General features: G+C 40.1%; 1 protein-coding gene across 2 annotated transcripts in view; it reads left to right on the top strand.

Annotated features, from left to right (window-relative positions):
* Window positions 1-10,337, top strand: part of LOC101918547 (putative N-acetylated-alpha-linked acidic dipeptidase) — a 31,451-nt gene extending 21,114 nt beyond the window's left edge. Inside the window, exons 14-19 of one of the 2 annotated variants that reach the window (XM_055802468.1) lie at window positions 1,794-1,885; window positions 2,714-2,804; window positions 3,586-3,850; window positions 5,038-5,119; window positions 6,827-6,919; window positions 7,984-10,337. In XM_055802468.1, coding sequence (XP_055658443.1) covers window positions 1,794-1,885; window positions 2,714-2,804; window positions 3,586-3,850; window positions 5,038-5,119; window positions 6,827-6,919; window positions 7,984-8,173 — 813 coding nt within the window. In that variant the 3' untranslated portion in view covers window positions 8,174-10,337. Of the gene's footprint in view, window positions 1-1,793; window positions 1,886-2,713; window positions 2,805-3,585; window positions 3,851-5,037; window positions 5,120-6,826; window positions 6,920-7,983 lie in introns of those variants that run through there. The other variant, XR_008746905.1, reaches the window with a different exon arrangement.
* Window positions 10,338-17,809: the final 7,472 nt, after the last annotated feature.

The following is a 17,809-nucleotide window of genomic DNA, read 5'->3' as shown; positions in this document are numbered from 1 at the left end:
CAAAAAAATGCCGTGAGCCAGAGGACAGAAACAAGCACAAACCTGGCTGACCAGTCCAACTACTAGAGTGGTAGTGGCAGACTGACTCCCTTTGGGCAGGGGAAGAAATTACGCTTGCTACAGCGTTGTTCTTAGCATGAAATGACAGGTTTAGTCAATGTGCTCGGCTTCAGTGTACCCTGTTAGATATTCACTGGCTCTGACCATGATGCTTTCACACATATTTGTGTGGCACACAAAATAAAAAGGTAGGGACCTTTCTCAGGAAATAGCCTCACCATCTTAGATGTATGATGTTCCTTGCTTTGAGAGTGGGTCTTAGAGGCTGGCACTAAGGGCTTTTTATTTCTGGGATTTTTTTCTGTTCATCTCTATTAAAGCATGGAACATTTAATTAGTCTTTTTTGTGGTTTATATACGTATATATAATGTACATTCAACTACTGTATATATTCTATGAATCTATTATATCTGTCTTCATCTGCTGTTATATATTCACTCATCTGTCTTTTCCAGAGTCAATAATTTATCTCTTGAAAGCTGTCATTAGACTGGTACAACAGTAAAGGAAATGTAGTAATTCAGTATAATAATTTTCTGGCAATTGAAAGACATCAAATAATATTTTGTTAAAATTAAGTGACCAGATAAAGATACTTCTGTCCTGAACTGTAGAAGAGCTCATCACCTGCAGTTCCCATAGTAACCTGTCCTAAGTGCAGGTGTTCAGAACAGTCAGAAAATCAGGTCGGTAGAATCTGAGTTTGGACACCAAAAGCCATCATTAAACTGTTGACCTAAATACCAGTAAACATGGTTGCATAACCCTTCCTCAAGCTGGGAGGTAGCAACAAAGGCTGATGATTGCATGTAACCACATCTTGTTGGTAGCTGATGTCTGAAGAGAATGCTGATCAGGAGGCGGGTCCTGTGTGATCCCAACCAAAGTTAATCTGTGGCAAAAAGTGTTAAGGCTGTTAATGCCATTCTATGAACAATTAGCTTCATGACAAAAACACAAATAGGTTAATTTTATTTTGATTCCTATTGTGGAATAATTCATAGATAGTAGATACAAATATTAATAATAGAATAGACATTAAAAATTTATAATAGCTTAAAAATAATAAAACCTCAGCAGACCACCAATATAAAGGAAAGATAAAAAAATACCCACATTGTCTAACCTGCTCAGTCATCTGGAAAGTAGTCAGAGTGGTAGGAATGAACTTTAGGATGATCATGGTTTGTATACCTCTGTAGCAGCTATGATGACATAAATGCCCAGTACTGTACACTTTGCCCTTCTAAGGTTACAGTTGCATCCATGAAAATAACTTTTGAGAACTAAACCAAGGTAGAAACAGGTTTTAATTAAACCGAGACAAAATTGAAATTTCCTGCCAAAGCAAAACAAAAAGTTTTGGGTTTGTGATGGATGTTTGTGTTGCATATTTAAATTAAATGGCTGAAATTCTCATAAAGAGGTATCAGAATGTAAATATTGACTTGAAATATTTTCGTTTCCCTGTGTTTTCTTTCATCTAAAATTACCTGGTTTATATATATGTGTGTGTGTGTGTATATACATACATACAAATAAAATATTTCTCTGGAAATTTCTATGCAATTTAAATGTTAAAATGGAAACGCAGAAAGGTTGAGAGACTTAAGACTGTGACTTACTCATTGCCCAAAGCCATAGGCTTTATGTGATGACATGTTGTAGATTGGTTGCTTGGCAACATTTAAAATTGTACTCTTTGTCTTTTTTTACAATATACTTTTTCTAGATACCAAGTCCTGATGAGGGGTTTGAAGGCAAATCTCTTTATGAGAGCTGGTATAAAAAAAATCCATCAAAAGAATATGAAGAGGTCCCCAGGTCAGTGAGAAAAGAAAATAAATGATATGCCAAAAGTTATTATAACTTGTAGAGTGTGGGTTTTAAAGAAAGATCCACTTGAAAAATTGGATCTACGTGCCTAAAAGAAGTATGATTCTCAGCTGGTATAACTTTCAGTTTTCTTGATTGCAGCTGATAAACTATTGTACAACAGTTTGGTGAACCTGTCTTTGTAGCGTGTACAGGAGGCTTTATATATGAAAAGTAAAGTGTTCCCATAGTTTATAGAAATTTAGACAAATAAAGGCAGTACGCGCAAGCTAGCAGCAGGCACACAAGATGCTAACACAGCAGCTTTCCCTTGCACTTGCTCCCAGAATGCCTCAAAGTTTGGGTGGCTGGGGAGCATACCAAACAGGACTTTACAACACTGTCCTTCAAGTTTACCAGGGTTTCTCTATGGAATCTTGAAGACTGATTCTCTTCCATGGAGCCACACTGGTACTGTTGTGATTTCTCAGAGTTGAAAGCTTGGGATAGTAGAGTTCAGTGGGAGGAAGGGCATTGGGTCTTCTCAATGATTAAAGAATAAATGATTAATGAATAAAGTTAAATTCTTCTCTTGAGAGTCTGATTTCTCTGACACTAAGAATGATGACTCTGCTCCTCTGAGAATGCAGCTGATGAGGTGCATGTAATGTAGGGGTCACAGGCAATTCATGGTATGTTGACAGAAAAGAGCGTACTAGGGAAAGACTGTAGTGACTATGACTGCACAATAAATCATTGCCACAGTACTTGAAAGCAAATGAAAATTATATTTCTACGTATTGTCACTCAAGGTATTTTCCTTTTTCTTTTAAAAAGAATAAATAAACTGGGTTCTGGTAATGACTTTGAAGTCTTTTTTCAACGTCTTGGCATTGCTTCAGGCAGAGCACGTTACAGTAAAAATTGGGTAAGTTTGTGTCTTTGTAATTTTCTCTCCCCTGTAACTGCCTGAATAGTATCACCTGTAAGTGAGCCATTTAGACTGCCAGCTTTTTGGAGTAGTTCAGGTTGGTGTATCAGAGTGGAGTCCCAGTGCATTACTAGAACTCCATGTGCTACTACAACACAAATATTTAATAAATAAGAATGGTCAGCTTGGTGTCAGTCAGACATAAGGACCTTTGCTTAGGGTAAATGGATGTGCTCAAAATTACCTGTGGTTGATGAAGGCTTATGAGTGGCTTATGAAGACGTTTGAATGACTTGTAATAACTTATGAAGCTTTGACAAAACGGTTCGTGTATCGTGGAAACCATGGGTTTGACTCTGGAGCATACCGTGAGATAAGACTAATTCAGGGAGCAATCTATTCAATGTGGTCTTTTCCTCTGAAAAGGCATATCCAGCAGCACAAACAGAAATTACTCTTGAGATCCGAGCAAAGAGAGGAAGAACAATCTAACCTTAATTTAACCAACTAAAAGTTATGCGTCTGTTCTTCACTGTCCTTTTTAGACTCTGTACATGGTCAATGGAGAGAGACATCTCCAAATGACCGTTTGTCTCATCATAGGTTGATGTCTAAGAGAGCCACCACTGAGCAGTTTGTCTCATTCAATTGTCTGTAGTTGCTACACAGGATTAGTATGACCTGAATACTTTATAATGTCTTGAATCCCATAGCAAAGGTTTTCAAGCAAAGCTGAATATCTGCAGCTGAATAATGGTTTTGTTTCGCTTTGTTTCAGAATGTAGAAAAATACAGCAGCTATCCAGTTTACCACAGTGTCTATGAAACCTATGAAATTGTGGAGAAGTTTTATGATCCCACTTTCAAGAATCATCTGACAGTAGCTCAGGTACGGGGAGGGCTGGTGTTTGAATTGGCCAACTCCGTTGTGCTTCCTTTCGACTGTAGAGATTATGCATCATCTGTGAGCAACTATGCTCATATCATCTATAATTTGTCAAGGAATCATCAAGAGGAACTGGCAACGTACAATGTGTCCTTTGGTACGTACAGTCTTTCGTTGCACTCCTCTGTAAATGCTAGAGGTGCCTTACCTTAATGTGTGTCTTACTCATGACTTGGTATTTACCTTGTGCTGTATGAACAGTAAATAAAGCAAGAGCCACACCCCCTAATAATTTGAAATCTGAATATTTTGTCACTAGTATGTCTGTGTAGAGACTATGCCACCGCCAAATAGATCTAATATTTCCAGTTGCATGTTTTTTGACCTGTGTGCAGTTCACTGATGCTGGCAACAGGATATCTTTGTCTTGGTCCCCCCAAAATTCACACTGCTTTGCAGTTTATGGTGTTGGATAATTCTCTGTCCAACACTGATCATAGGGATAATTCACGTTAGAAGGAACCTCAGGAGGTCTCTAGGTCAACCTGCACAAGGTAAGGTCAGCTCTGAGGTCAGACCAGGTTGCTCAGAGCTTTATCCCATCTGGTCTTGAAAACCTCCAAGGACAGAGACTACAGAACCTCTCTGGGTCACAGTGCTTGACTGTCCTCAGGGTAAAAAAGATCCTCCTTACATCCATTCACAACTTTGCCTTTCAGTTTATAGGCCCATGATGGCAAGTGCAAACACCATGAGAAGTTTTCCTTGGGGCTTGCTCAGGCAGGAATGGTTCATCCCTATGCCACAATAGGGATCGTGTGCTTGCATGTGAAATTTTATTTCACGTTATAGAGATTCACAGTATGCCTCCTGCCTGAGAAGCCTTTATTTTATTGAGAACATTATACAGTATGCAGTTTAGGACTTGTCTGCTAATGACCAATATCAGGTGTGTGTGCACACACATATATACACTCAGGCTTTCTCAAAACTCTGTGTGTGTGTAGGGACAAACCAGTAAAACACAGGTTGTTGGGATTTATAAAATCCCAGACCTACCTGAAAAGTCTGGTTCTGGCAATCCATGCTCCAGTTTTTGGTATTTCAAGTAGCAAATCATAAATTATATTCAGAAAAATAGTGATTTCTATTGTATCCAAGGGAGGTTTTCACACAGAATTACATAGTTTTTAATGTAGGAATAGGGGGTCATCTGAGTTTCATTCGGTGGGAGTTGACAGATCATGATAACAGTGAAAGATAAAACTTAAATTTGAAGAATTTGATTTCTTAAATTATTCCTTCAGAATCTGAAATTAAATACTTCTGTCCTGCTCCCTCCAGATGCTCTCTTTTCAGCTGTGAAGAATTTTACAGAAGTTGCTGCTAGCTTTCATGAGAGACTGCAACAAGTAGATACCAATGAGTAAGTTTAAGGGTTTTTTTCTTCCAAATACTTGATCTAATTCTCTGGGCTCAGAGGGCGTAGTGTTCACTTGCATTTAGTCCCCCAAGTAACCTTGGTGACAAATGACTGTCAGTCATTTGTTTCATTATATGTCCTTATAGACTTTTGTCTTCAAGGATCTGGTTACTCTAGGAAATAAAGTACAGAAATGTTGAATTAGTGATCATCAGAGACACTGCAGAGCCATGTTAGCTTTGAAAACTGTTCAAGCTAATTAATGTCAATTCTTAACAGCTTTTAGTTGAGGAGCAGTGCCAGGTTGATACATGGATGTGACTAGAATGCTGGCTAGCACAAGTAGAGGCAGCTCAGGCGTGTAACTCCCTCTGAGCAGAGGTATGTCCTAAGATTTTGTCACTGCATTATCATAGAGCAAGTGTGGACTCATGGGCTTTGTTTTCCAGTTTTTCTGGAAACAAAAAAGAAAACTTTCTAGTTTTCAAGGTAATGGTACCACTTAATGCAAAAAAAAAAAAAAAAAGCTTCACCGTGATTGTAGTTGTGGCAGGCTTTTTGATGAGCTTTCAAAAAATTCTATGCACCACCTATGTATGCCAAAAGGCCTAATTTGAACTTGACTTAATTCTTGATTTATTCTTTGTAGGCCATGCCCAAAATGACAAACCAAACTTCCTTTTGTATATACATATGTGTATGTTACATTTCTTCCAAAGAATTTATTTTAGCCATATGCTTACCCTTATGCAAGACTTAAGTGAGCATAAAAGCCATCTTTTTAATGGTGGCAACTCTCAAGATAAATGAGTTAACAATAATGTCTTATGTAAAACATGGAATTTATGACATGTATGTGACATTTTCAAAATGGTTTCAATGATGGTGGCCTAAGTCTAAGCTTTAATGCAACCAACCAGTTTCGGTTTCGTTTGACACTAACATAAACTTGAAACAATTTCATTGATGGTAGTAGAGTTACTCCATGCTTACTGTGATATAGATTTTACCATTTTTTTATTGGTGAATGCTTTGAAGCTCTACAATAAGTTATTTTGGATGTAAACTGCTAAAACCACATATATTCAGTATAATCCTCTTTGCAATTCATTTATTTGTTAAGCATCAGGGTAAATTCAGAGCTATTCAAAGCACACAGACACAGATGGTCTCTGCTGTAGGGAATTTACAGTCTGCCATCAGAACAACACAATTCTTGGATGACTCAAAAGAAGACTCTAGCATCACAAGGTTCCCGTTTCTCAGATGTTGTGGTTTTACATAAAAACAAATGTGATTTCATTCAAGTAATTTGCGGCTGGCTGGCTTTGTGGAAAAGAGGGGCTTTAGAAACTGTTGTACAAAAGAAGAGAACAGTCTGCCTAAGCATCCTAATGAAAAGGAGATAAAGGGGTGAGATGCAACATGAGATAAAATAGCTGAAAGTATCTGTCATCTTTGCCACGATTCCTTGGGCTTTAAAAATAGCTTTAAGAGACCTTCAGGTTATGAACAAGACTGTTTCACGATACAGATCAGCATAATTCTGTTGTGCAGTTTAGCTGACATGGGCTGTGTTTTGTCGGCTACACTTTAAGTTCAACATCTTAGATCTACTGTCCTTTGTAAATCCAGAGCCGTGCACATTGGGGCATGGGGTGAGAGTGGGCCAAACGCTCTGCAGCTAACATATTCCTGTTTTCTTTTTAGCCTACTTGCTGTCAGATCACTAAATGATCAGCTCATGTTTCTAGAAAGGGCTTTCATTGATCCTCTTGGATTACCTGGCAGGCCATTCTATAGGTAAGAAAGGCTTATTTTTCACTTTCTGCCTAGAGTACCCTATGAGAATGCCTTGAAAATTTATAGGTGTCTAAATGGAATTGTAACAATTTTTTCCAACATAATAGTAGATTAAACAGGACAAATAAGATTGAAAAGGGCAAACAACATTAGGGAAAACTTCAGTGACACACTATACAGAATGAGGAAAGGTCTCGTTGGAAGCCTATTCAGATCAGCATTTCCATTGATTTCACTGGTCTTCTAAACAGATCTAAAAGTTTGGCCCTGGACTCAGTTTAAGTAATTTCAGTAGTAAAGGATCTTTAGGAAGTTGTTACTAATATTTGAAAGTGAAATATGGTATAATTGAAGTTTCTATAAATTGATCAATTATAGCATAACAGTCATGCTAGGAAATACAGTGTGGAGGGCAGTACTTCAACAGCAGCGAAGTGAATTCAGCAGTCCTCCCATCCAGTTCAAGAAGTAAATATTTGAGAGGCAGAATAATCAAGTGAAGTCTAGCTTCTTGGTCCTTCTACCAGTCTGCATAATTAAAAACAGGAATCTTTCCACTAAAAACTTCCACTAAAAAGTAAGTGTGGAAGGAAAACTTAAGACCTTCAATCCTTGTACCTCTCACAGTTTGGGATTAAAAATCTGTTGAGAACAGTCTCTTGTTAAAGCATCAGCTTTCCTACCTCAAAGCATGCTTGTATCTGTTGGAGATTGTGCATGTCTGTGAGAAACGAAGCTGTCTTTCTTTTTTTTTTTTTTTTTTTTTTTTTTTTTTTTCCCCACCTTTCCATTTAATCTAAAATGAGGGGAAGGAAAATACTTTAGTCAACTTTATCTCAAGTCTTCTTAGCTATAAATTTCTGGAATTCATATGGAATGATGTAGTTTATATTCTTTTCTTGCATCACAGATTATAGGTACTATTGCTGCAATAATCTTATTTATATCTTCATTGTAAAGAATTTAACAGATGGTATAGAAACAGATTCATTTTATCCAGAAAGTAATGTGTTTTATTTTCCTAATGCAGAATACTATTTTTTTTCCCCTCAACTTCCCTACAGACATATTATCTTTGCTCCGAGCAGTCACAACAAGTATGCAGGAGAATCATTCCCAGGGATCTATGATGCCATGTTTGACATTAAAAACAAAGCTGATCAACATGAAGCCTGGGAAGAAGTTAGGAGACAGATTTCCATTGCAGCCTTCACTGTGCAGGCAGCAGCAGAAACACTGAAAGAAGTACCATAAATATCAACAACATAATCATCAATGAAGACTATGTGTGACAGTTTGCAGAAAAACCGAGTATTTAAAAACACTAGGAGGATTATTACAAAGAATACAGAATAAAAAAAAAATATCTTATTCTTTGCAAATAATACACTGAAGTGGAATGCATTTAGCAATGTGACAAGGTAATGTACTTCATTCGGACAGCTCAGGCTTTAGATACGATCTGAAGTGAAAGTAAAAATGTTTCAGATTTTCTCTCAGCTTCATATTCTAAGAATTGCTAACCACTGGATTTATTTTCAGAGCTGTGAAGCTGTGAATTTTGCTAGCTTGATTGTTGTAGCAGTCTTCATAGTGCATCAGGAAACCAGAAGTCATTTCATGTTTCTGTCAGTTTCTAATTTTGTTGTTGACGTTTTATTGTTTACCTTGGAGTTGCATAATTATATTCCAAAATAGCCCTTTCAGCTCTCCTTTTACACCGAAATTCACGTATGAAGATGGGAAAATTGTTACATACCATGTGCAGGATGTATAATGATCATAACGAGTTTTGGGCAGCCAGCCCAGAATACTCATCCATGATGTTCTTCTCTTCACGTGCTGAGGCTTGCAGCTGTTTGCAAATAAAATTAGGCAAGAAACCTTCTAATCACTGGAGTAAAACCAAGGCAGTGCATCTTGTCAGATGTATAATCATCTCACAAAACACATCTTTTGAGATGAAGACCTACTTTTATTCTTTTATCCAAAATCTACCCCTGCTATGCCTTGTTGATATCAAGGTATTTTTGATATGAAGATAATTAGAAGCAAAAAAAATTCATCATGTCCTTCGTTTGAAAGGATACCAATTAATTACAACCTTTGTAGAGTCTGTATTTCTGATTTTGGTGTGCGGCTTACTCTTATAACAGACTGCAATGGAACAACCAAGATCAGACAGAGAGGACTCAGAAAACCAGATTCCTTCATCCGCCACTGCTACTGGAGGATTACTGACTTCTTGCAAATATTTTGTGTAATTTGATCTGCCATTTTATCTGAGGCCTCCACCATGTCTTAGAAGGCTGTCCCATGATCTGATGGTTTTCAGCGTCATGGTAGATTTTTTTTATTTTCCATAAGATCTCATGTATTCATAAATATTTCTACTCTTCACATTAAAACCCTTTAGGCTTGTAACCATAATGAAGTCATTATTTTACTTATCTCTTGTTCTTTCTCTAAAATAATCCAGTTTACCAGATAATAGGTAATGCTCTTACACCCACAGTTACTGCCCAGTTATTTTCACGTTTTTATGAAAGTGATTGAAGTAAAACCATGGAGATGTCTTCTCCCAAATCTAGTTGTGCTGATGGGAGACATTGCTGTCTCTGTTTTATCGCTGCTGGCTGCTCCCTGCTTGTTTTGCCAATGGAGAATTTATTATGATGGTCTATAATCCACCTCTGGCAAAATTAGCCAGGTTAGTTTAAATCATCAGTTAGGTTAACCGATATGATTTTGTCTGCAGAATCAAAGGAATGATAAATTTACCATACAGAAGGGGGCAGCAATAAACAGCTTCTGTTGACCAGGTGGAGACTTAAAAAGAGCTTTTTGCTGTTGCCTAGGAGGATGAACTGAAGTGCCAAACTCCAAAATTGTGGAGTTCTTTCCCTAAATGACCTGTAAGCTTCCTCAGCAACTTCTTCTCTCAGCCCAGAAGATGTAACTTTTTAATCTCTGGTTTAACCATAGCATTGTTTCATTTAAATTTAATTAGGGCCCTTTTTGGCAACAGCTAGCAGAAAATATACAATGTCAGGGCCCGGGACCTCACAAAATGCAGAGATAGTTACACTCTTAAACTACAGCAACATCCATTTCAAAAAAATATCGGTAGGCTGTCTCCTAACCACTGCAGGTAAAAGGATATAGGGACAGAAGTTCTCTCTCTCCTATTGACTCTGTTCCCCTGCATACAAAAAAGTCAAGGCTAACTAGTCCAGAGAGAGGAAGCATCCATAAAGCTGGTTATAACATGATGGTTTATGTGACGTTTTGGTAAGGTGAGATTCAAACTGTCCAGTGCCTTCTCCCAGGTTTGAGTTTGCTTTGTGACCCATCTTTGTTCAGTGCAAACCACAACATGTAGCAGTTGAATTTTTAAATAAAATGGAGCTTTGCTTAATTTTTTAAGAAAACGAGTATCTTTAGATGGTCTCGGTCCGGCTCTTTCCCCAAGCCCTAACCCAGTCTCTTATCTTAATGATTGGAGGTCAGAGACCCTATGCTCCTTGCCATCAGTGGGGGTATTTCTCCACTTGCTTGTCAGCTTAAAGCTTTTCTGATCTCTAATCTGAGAAGTCTAATACTCGGTGCTGTCATCTTTTGTGACAGCCACTGTGATTCTTATCCCTAGCTTATCCAGCATCATCTTGGATGTTCGTGGCCCCACAATTTACAAATTTGTTATGACAAACCAGCACATGTTCTGGTTTTGCTGCAACTTGTACCTGTTCTTCAAAAGCTGCTAAGACATCTTTGTATCTTTGTCGTGGACTTGCTGAGAAGGGGGAGGACAGACAGTGGGTGGTAAGCATGGTAGGTATTGCATGGTAAGCTGTCCGTGCTTGTAAGCGTATACCTCGGACTCCTTCATTTCTGTGAGGAAGGAAGCACAGCTACATAATTCTGCAAGCCCTAAGTTAACATGTGGCAGCACCTAGCATTCAGACACATTATGGCCGATTCTGAAGTTCTTGATCAGTTTTTGAATTTAAAATAAAGATGCTTTTTAGTTGTCGGGAGCTTCTGTGGAAATTCTAATAAGAACATTCTTCTCCCTGAATAATTTCTTATTGTTAGTCTTCTGTGGAGTCTAGATATAGTCACTGCAGCCTTCAGTTCCTCGAAGACTATTTCAGGCAGAAGTAGCTGGTGTCATTACTGGACAGCAAAGGGCAAAGCCTATGTAGCTAATTACTGAAGTTACATGATTTGTAGTCAACTGTCCAAGCCATATGTCAAAATATATGCATGAATGCCTATGCAACTGTCTATTTCCTTTATGTGTCACTAGGATTATAAGTTCTAAACAAAAGCAAAAAATGAAATAGTAGTTGTGCATGCACTGAGAAATGTCCTTTCACATGACTCATTTACTAGGAGGATACAAAGAATCAAGGGTGACATTTCGCATTTATGAACAAAACGAGACCAATTTACATGTGCCACCAAATGAAGACATCTAGTTCCTACCAGACAAGTGGGGAACAATTGTTAAATAAACAAGTAATAGGCATTAAAAGCGCTGTGTGTTTATATGTTCTTGCAAACTTCATAACTGTACGGAGAAACATTTCCAGTCCATTGATCCTTAGAGCTCAGAAAACTGTCTGAACCAGCCACGTGAGCAAGGAGGTGTACACTATGAAGCAGTCTTCTAAGGAAAGGCAGACAATGAGAAGTCTACAGGAATAATTACTTTTTAAGCATCTGTGGTTTTTGTTAGATCTGCCAGGGTATCTCAGGGGCATAGCTATTACCTAACTCAGCCCTGAGTGCGAAATCCTTTCCTATGCAAGAAGTCAAGATAAAGTTTGTGTGCTAATTCTCCTTCAGTGAAGTAGAACTTCAAACAACATTAAAAGTCTGTTTTCCCCCTAGACTTTTACAGTGAGTTGAAACCCACTTTTAATGCTTCCCAAGTGCTGTTGACCAGATTAACTGGTTTGGCTTTCAAGCTTTGCTATTATTCCTTAGTAACTGGCTGACAAAGACTGTTGAATTAAGTAAAAAAAATAAATCAGTTATTAACAGGAACAAACCTCAAAATCAACTAAGTGTGTTGAATTTACAGGTTATTGATCATCTAATGTGAGCCAGTTGTTAGTGTAACTGCCGATGTTTTCAGCTAGAGATGGCCATTAGCAGAGTTGTTTACTATAATCAACTTTCAGTTTGTTTATTTTCTAAGTATGCTGTAATTAGTACTTGTAAGAACTAAGGTCCTAATTCCAGACAGCTACTTGCAAACACTGATTTGGCTTTTCCAGTTACTGCAGACAAACTCAGCAAGTGTTTGATTTATATAGAGCAGCAGATGACTTAATTACAAGATGAGCTTTACAAGTATTTAGTAAGCAGAGGGAGGAGCCTGGCTGGTGTGGCGTTGTTGAGAGCATCCAAATTGAGCAATTACATTAAAGAATCAGGAGGTAAAATGAATGGTTTTGGTTTTTTTTAAATAAAGTACTTCCTTTCATATGATCACAAATGGATGCTGTCGAAATTTTCTAAAGAACTCAATACAGTCACCATCTCATGCACTAAGAGTCTAAATCAAATGAAAGGAAAGCATACCCATGTGTGGAAAAGGTAGAAACTATACCTGGATTAAAATTAATCCTTGCTTTTATGACACCAGCAATGTTCATGTTCTTTTGGCTGGAAAATCTGTTCACCTGGCAGCATAATTTCTAAATTAAGATGCTGTCAACACAGATCTTACTTTCAAGTGTTGTTTTAGCTAAGGCAGAGCAATGGCTGGTAGTCAAGATCTTTGGGATGGGACCTGTGCTCATCTCTGCTTGTACAAGCAGTTTGAAATGTGCTGCTGTACTACAGGGAATACCATGGTGGAGCAGAGCAGCCACCTCTTGCAGCTGGAGTCAATTGTATTCTTGCACTTGATGGACAGCAGCTCCCCCAGGGCAGGAATGGAAAAGTATCACACAATCAGAGGATCATAAGGTTGAAAAGAACTCAGAAGATCTCTAGGCCAAACTTATACTCAAAGCAGGGTGAGCTCCAAGGTCAGAACAGGTTGTACAGAGGTTTATCAAGTTTGGTCTTGAAAATCTCCAAGGATGGAGACTGCATAACCTCCCTGTGCAACATATTCCACTGCTTCACTGCCTTGACGATAGAAAAGTTTTTCCTTATATCCGGACAGAACTTGTTTCAGTTCACGACTGCTATTTCTCAGCATCCTGCGGTGCATCACCGAGGAGGCTGGCTCTGTCTTCTTCAGAAATTTCTTGCGCATGCTGGAAGATACCGTTTGGTTTATGTTCAACGCACAATCCTTGACTCTCTCTGCCTCACTGGGTACATTCCTCTTGTAGAAGAAAGGGTCAAAGTTTACAAGCTGAACTTGTCAGCTGCCAGCAATGTAAACTTTAGTTTAGCTGGAATCTGATAATGGACTCCTGAAGTTAAAGATAACAGAAACTTCGATTCAAAGCACTGAAATGTACTACCCTTTTATTCTGGCAGTCAGATAGACTGCAGAGGCCGTGAGAGAGTTCTGGGGGACTGTGCAATTGGCACAATCGGAAGGAAACTACTCATTTGAAATTGCGGTTGAGCATCCCCCTGTTGCCTTTTTTTCCTGCAAGAGCTGCCTTTCCCACAAACCAGAGCCCTTTGATCTCTCAAAGCACAAGTTCAACCTTTAGTCAAACATTAGGTCAAGTAGCAGAACAGTAGCATTTATTTTTTGCTGCAGATACTAACCTTTGGATCCCAGTTGCTGAGCAGCTACAACCTACACTTTACAAGCCCTGGCATTTGTTCTGCGTATTACGCATTTTTACATACTGTTGCTGGTTTTGCTAATTGGCTGCATAGCATAATTATGCATTCAACACACAAATGTCTGTAGTTTTGTATTCGGCATGTGTATCCTTGATATTTTTTTTGAGCTTTTCTAGTTTACCAGGGATGGTTTTGTTTGGAGTTTTTTAAATTTTTGTATTATTAAGTAGAATATATGTAACTATCTGCAAGTTCTGTTAGCTTCAGCTGAATCTTACTTTTGTTTTCACTCTCAACACAAGCAATTCTCACCACTCCTAAGCTCAACATGAGGCCTACGCAGCAAGTGATAGTTTTCTTGCTAGTTTTGAAAGTGATATTAATTGAAAGAAGTACTGCATGTTCATGAGTTTGTCTGTGTTTTCAATCTTTTTTGCAGTTTTGTCACCGGGTAAAAGAAGTCCATTTTCCTAGTAATCCTTTCACAGTTCGTTTTGCGTAATTTTTGTGACTATTTAGGGTGGGTTTTATCTCCCATCAGCCTCAAGCCTTAACTTTGATTGAACTTAGACTAAAGCAAGTATTTTCAATATTGAGTAAAATACCCAAGTATTACCAGAGCATCAGCCTTAGCAGTGTCTTGCACTGGTAATATCTTAGTTCTAGCAGGAAAAGCCCCGTGTAAAAGAACAGAGTGGGCAGCGGATGTGGTTTTGATTTGGTCAGGGAGTGACTCAAAGAGAAATTAGTCTTATGGGATACCGATTGTCATAACAGCTCTGAGTTTTCTCCTTGTCTGCTATGTGAGATGCTCAGTAGCAGCTAAGAGTGCGATGAGGTTTCATTTGAAGCGGCTTCTTCCACCTCCTCACAAATATGACTTGCATTCCAGGCATGCTCTATGTCAGATCTCACCACGTCGGGCTCATTTTTCTCTGGCTCCAGTTATTCTGAGGAGCATTTGTAAGACATGATACTACAACTTAGGCTTTGTGATTTAGTAATGTGTATAGTGGGTCATTTAGGCCACATCCCAAGACTGAAGAAACACCGAACATGCAAGATAAATACTGCCTTCCTTATGCTGCGCATCTTGGAACTGGTAGTACCAGCAAAGGGGAGAAAGTAAAGGAGATATAGAAACAAAAAGAGAGGGACAAGAAAGGAGCAGCAAAACAATGCTAAAAAGAACCCTGTCTTCCAGCCCAGGCACTGAAGAAAATGGAAGTGGGTGTAGGAGTAAGCAGCTTTATTCCTGCTCCCTTCTTCTGGAAAATTTACTTCTAGCTGCTCTCTCCTCACATTCTTTAAAAAGCATCTGGATGGCTGCAGCCTGTTCTCCCTTCCAAAAGGGAAGAAAGTAGCATCTGTAAAATCTGTTATCAAGCCAAAACTTCTGTTTTGCCTGGGTGAATGGTATTTATTTAGCCTTTATACACTGTTTTTCTCATCTTCCCAGGAAGAAAGTAGATGAGATAGCTCAGGAATACTTCTGCAACATACCAGCAAGCAATTTCAAATGTCTATGTATAAAACGTATTATACAAGATGGGTAACAAAAATTATTGTGTAGTAATGTCACTCCTTAACACTGGCCTCCACAGCATAGCAAGCGGATTCATAGAATAGAATTTGGGTTCGAAGGGACCTTTAGAGGTCATCTAGTCCAACCCTCCTGCAATGAGCAGGGACATCTTCAACTAGATCAGGCTGCTCAGAGCCCCGTCCAGCCTGACCTTGAACATATCCAGGGATGGGGCATCTACCACCTCTCTGGGCAACCTGTGACAGTGTTTCACCACCCTCATTGTAAAAAATTTCTTCAGTATATCTAGCCTGAACCTACCCTCCTTTAGTTTGAAACCATTACCTTGTCCTGTCAGAACAGGCCTTAATAAAAAGTCTCTCCATCTTTCTTATAAGCCCCTTTAAGTACTGAAAGGCCACAATAAGGTCTCCTTGGAGCCTTCTCTTCTCCATGCTGAGAACTCCCAACTCACTCAGCCTGTCCTCATAGCAGAGGTGTTCCATCTCGCTGATCATCTTCGTGGCCCTCCTCTGGACCCACTCCAGCAGTCCATGGGAGAAGCAGTAAGTAATCCCTTACTTGGCTGAGAGACAAGAATTAATCTTTCAAGAATTTTGGGCTGGAAAGAACCCAGAATTTCCAATTTATGAAACTATGACATTTCAGAATGTGGCTTTATTCAATACTGGAGCAGGAATACAACAGTCTGAGAAACCAACTTCCTTGAGAACAGGTGATGGCACAGTTGTTTGGTAACATGCTCAAGCAATACCTGCGTGAGGTCCATTACTTTTCTATGCCTGATGAAGAGCATGGATTTAAATAGGACTGGCTAAGTTTGCAGGACTGGATTATGAAGATACTCACTAGGAAAATTTCACTCATTTACAAGCCCTGAAGGAGTTTAAGGGAGAAGAGATCAGCTCAGATTTGCCAAGAGCTGCAGCACCTCAACCTAGTCAGAATGAGGATGTTTTTACAGGGGACTTCACTTTAGGGGAATGTTGCGACTCCAGGGCTCTTCCGAGTAACAAACTGCCCTGCCATTTGTATCAAACTCCCACTCTTGCTCTGGTAGGTCTGAGCCATCAGGCAGCCAAGGAAACACAAAGAAACTGCTAAAACATTTCCACCAGTGCATGGATCTGTCCAGGGCACCCAAGATCTCTGTTCTTTTCCACCCGCTCAATATTACCAGCTCCGAAATTTAGAAGGCTGGTAGTCATTGTCATCAGGATCTAAAAGCTACAAATGAAGGTCTGATAGCAAGACAGAGAGATCTGCCAGCTCCTTGGAATCCCCGCTTAGCCACTTTATCACACAGACTCTCTCTCCCAGGCGCACCCTGCAAGCTGCCTTTGCCCCCTGCACCGCAGTTTCCCCTGCCCACAGCAGGGTGACATCTCCAGCGCTTTTGTTTGGGCCACAACATGCCAGTGAAGCGATCCCTCAGTCAGCGCACTGCCAGGACCCCCTTATGGACTTACCAGATCCCACAGCAACTCGCTTTTCCTGCCTCATGGCGCATCCCTTCCCTCTTGCCACTCCTACAGCTCTTCAGCTTTTTGAACCGGTCCAAGTGGAGGCACAAGTTACAGCAGAACTTGCTTCTGGGGGCTTTCCTCTTCCTTGGGCCTCCAGGGTAGAGACGGATATAGAAGACCGCACAGCAAAGCGGCAATATTAGTTGGAGAGGAGGCGAGAGGGAAACTCGTGGCTGGCGTGGTTTTGTCCTGGAGAGGCTGTCACTGCCCAGTGCCGGGCACAGTCGGCTCCAGCCAGCTCCGTGACAGACCCACCGCGGGCACAGCTGAGCTCATCAGCCAGGAGGTGCTGCCTCTGAAAACGTATTTAAGAAAGGGCAAATATGCTGAAAGAGGAGTGAGTTAAAAAAGAAAAAGAGAAAGCAAGAAGCAGCAGTGTGAGCACCTAGGTGAGAGGAGGAGGAGATGCTCCAGGTGCCGGAGCAGGTGTTGCCCTGCAGGCTGGGGACAAGGTGGAGCAGATGCCCACGCTACAGCCTGTGGAGGACCCCACACCAGGGCAGCTGGGTAATTTCTGGATGAATTGCAGCCTGTGGAGAGCCCACCCAGGAGCAGGGGAGCTGTGTGAGGAGGAGGAAGGAGCAGCAGAGGGGCAGTTAGGTACTGGCCTTGACCCCCACGCCCCTTGCCACGTGGGCTGGGGGTGTTGGAGGAGTCAGGAGTGAAAGAGTGAAATTCAGTCTGGGAAAAAAGGGAGGGGAGGCTTTTCTTTTAGTTTTTGCCTTTGTTTCCTACTACCCACTATTTAAACTGGCAATACATTAAGTTAAGTTTCCCCAAGCCAAGACTGCTCTGCCCATGTCAGTAACTGGCCAGCAACCCGCCTGTCTTATCTCAACCCATGAGCACTTTCAGCCTCTGTTCTCCCCCACCCCCCACCCCCAAGGCATGTTGAGGAGGGGGAGTGAGCGAGCAGCTGGGGAGACTGTGGTCCTTAGCCACAGTTAACCCACCACAACTGTGACTGTAGCTCGTTGTTTCTGCACCTTGTTCATGACTGTTGTAGAAATCTACAGCAGCACAACATTTTTATCTGCATCGTTTTCTGAA

The sequence above is a fragment of the Falco peregrinus genome, chromosome 4, assembly GCF_023634155.1.
Source record: "Falco peregrinus isolate bFalPer1 chromosome 4, bFalPer1.pri, whole genome shotgun sequence".
In the NCBI taxonomy this organism is placed as follows: domain Eukaryota; kingdom Metazoa; phylum Chordata; class Aves; order Falconiformes; family Falconidae; genus Falco; species Falco peregrinus.
The sequence above is the reverse complement of the archived record's forward strand: the minus strand, read 5'-3'. Positions and strand labels throughout refer to the sequence as shown.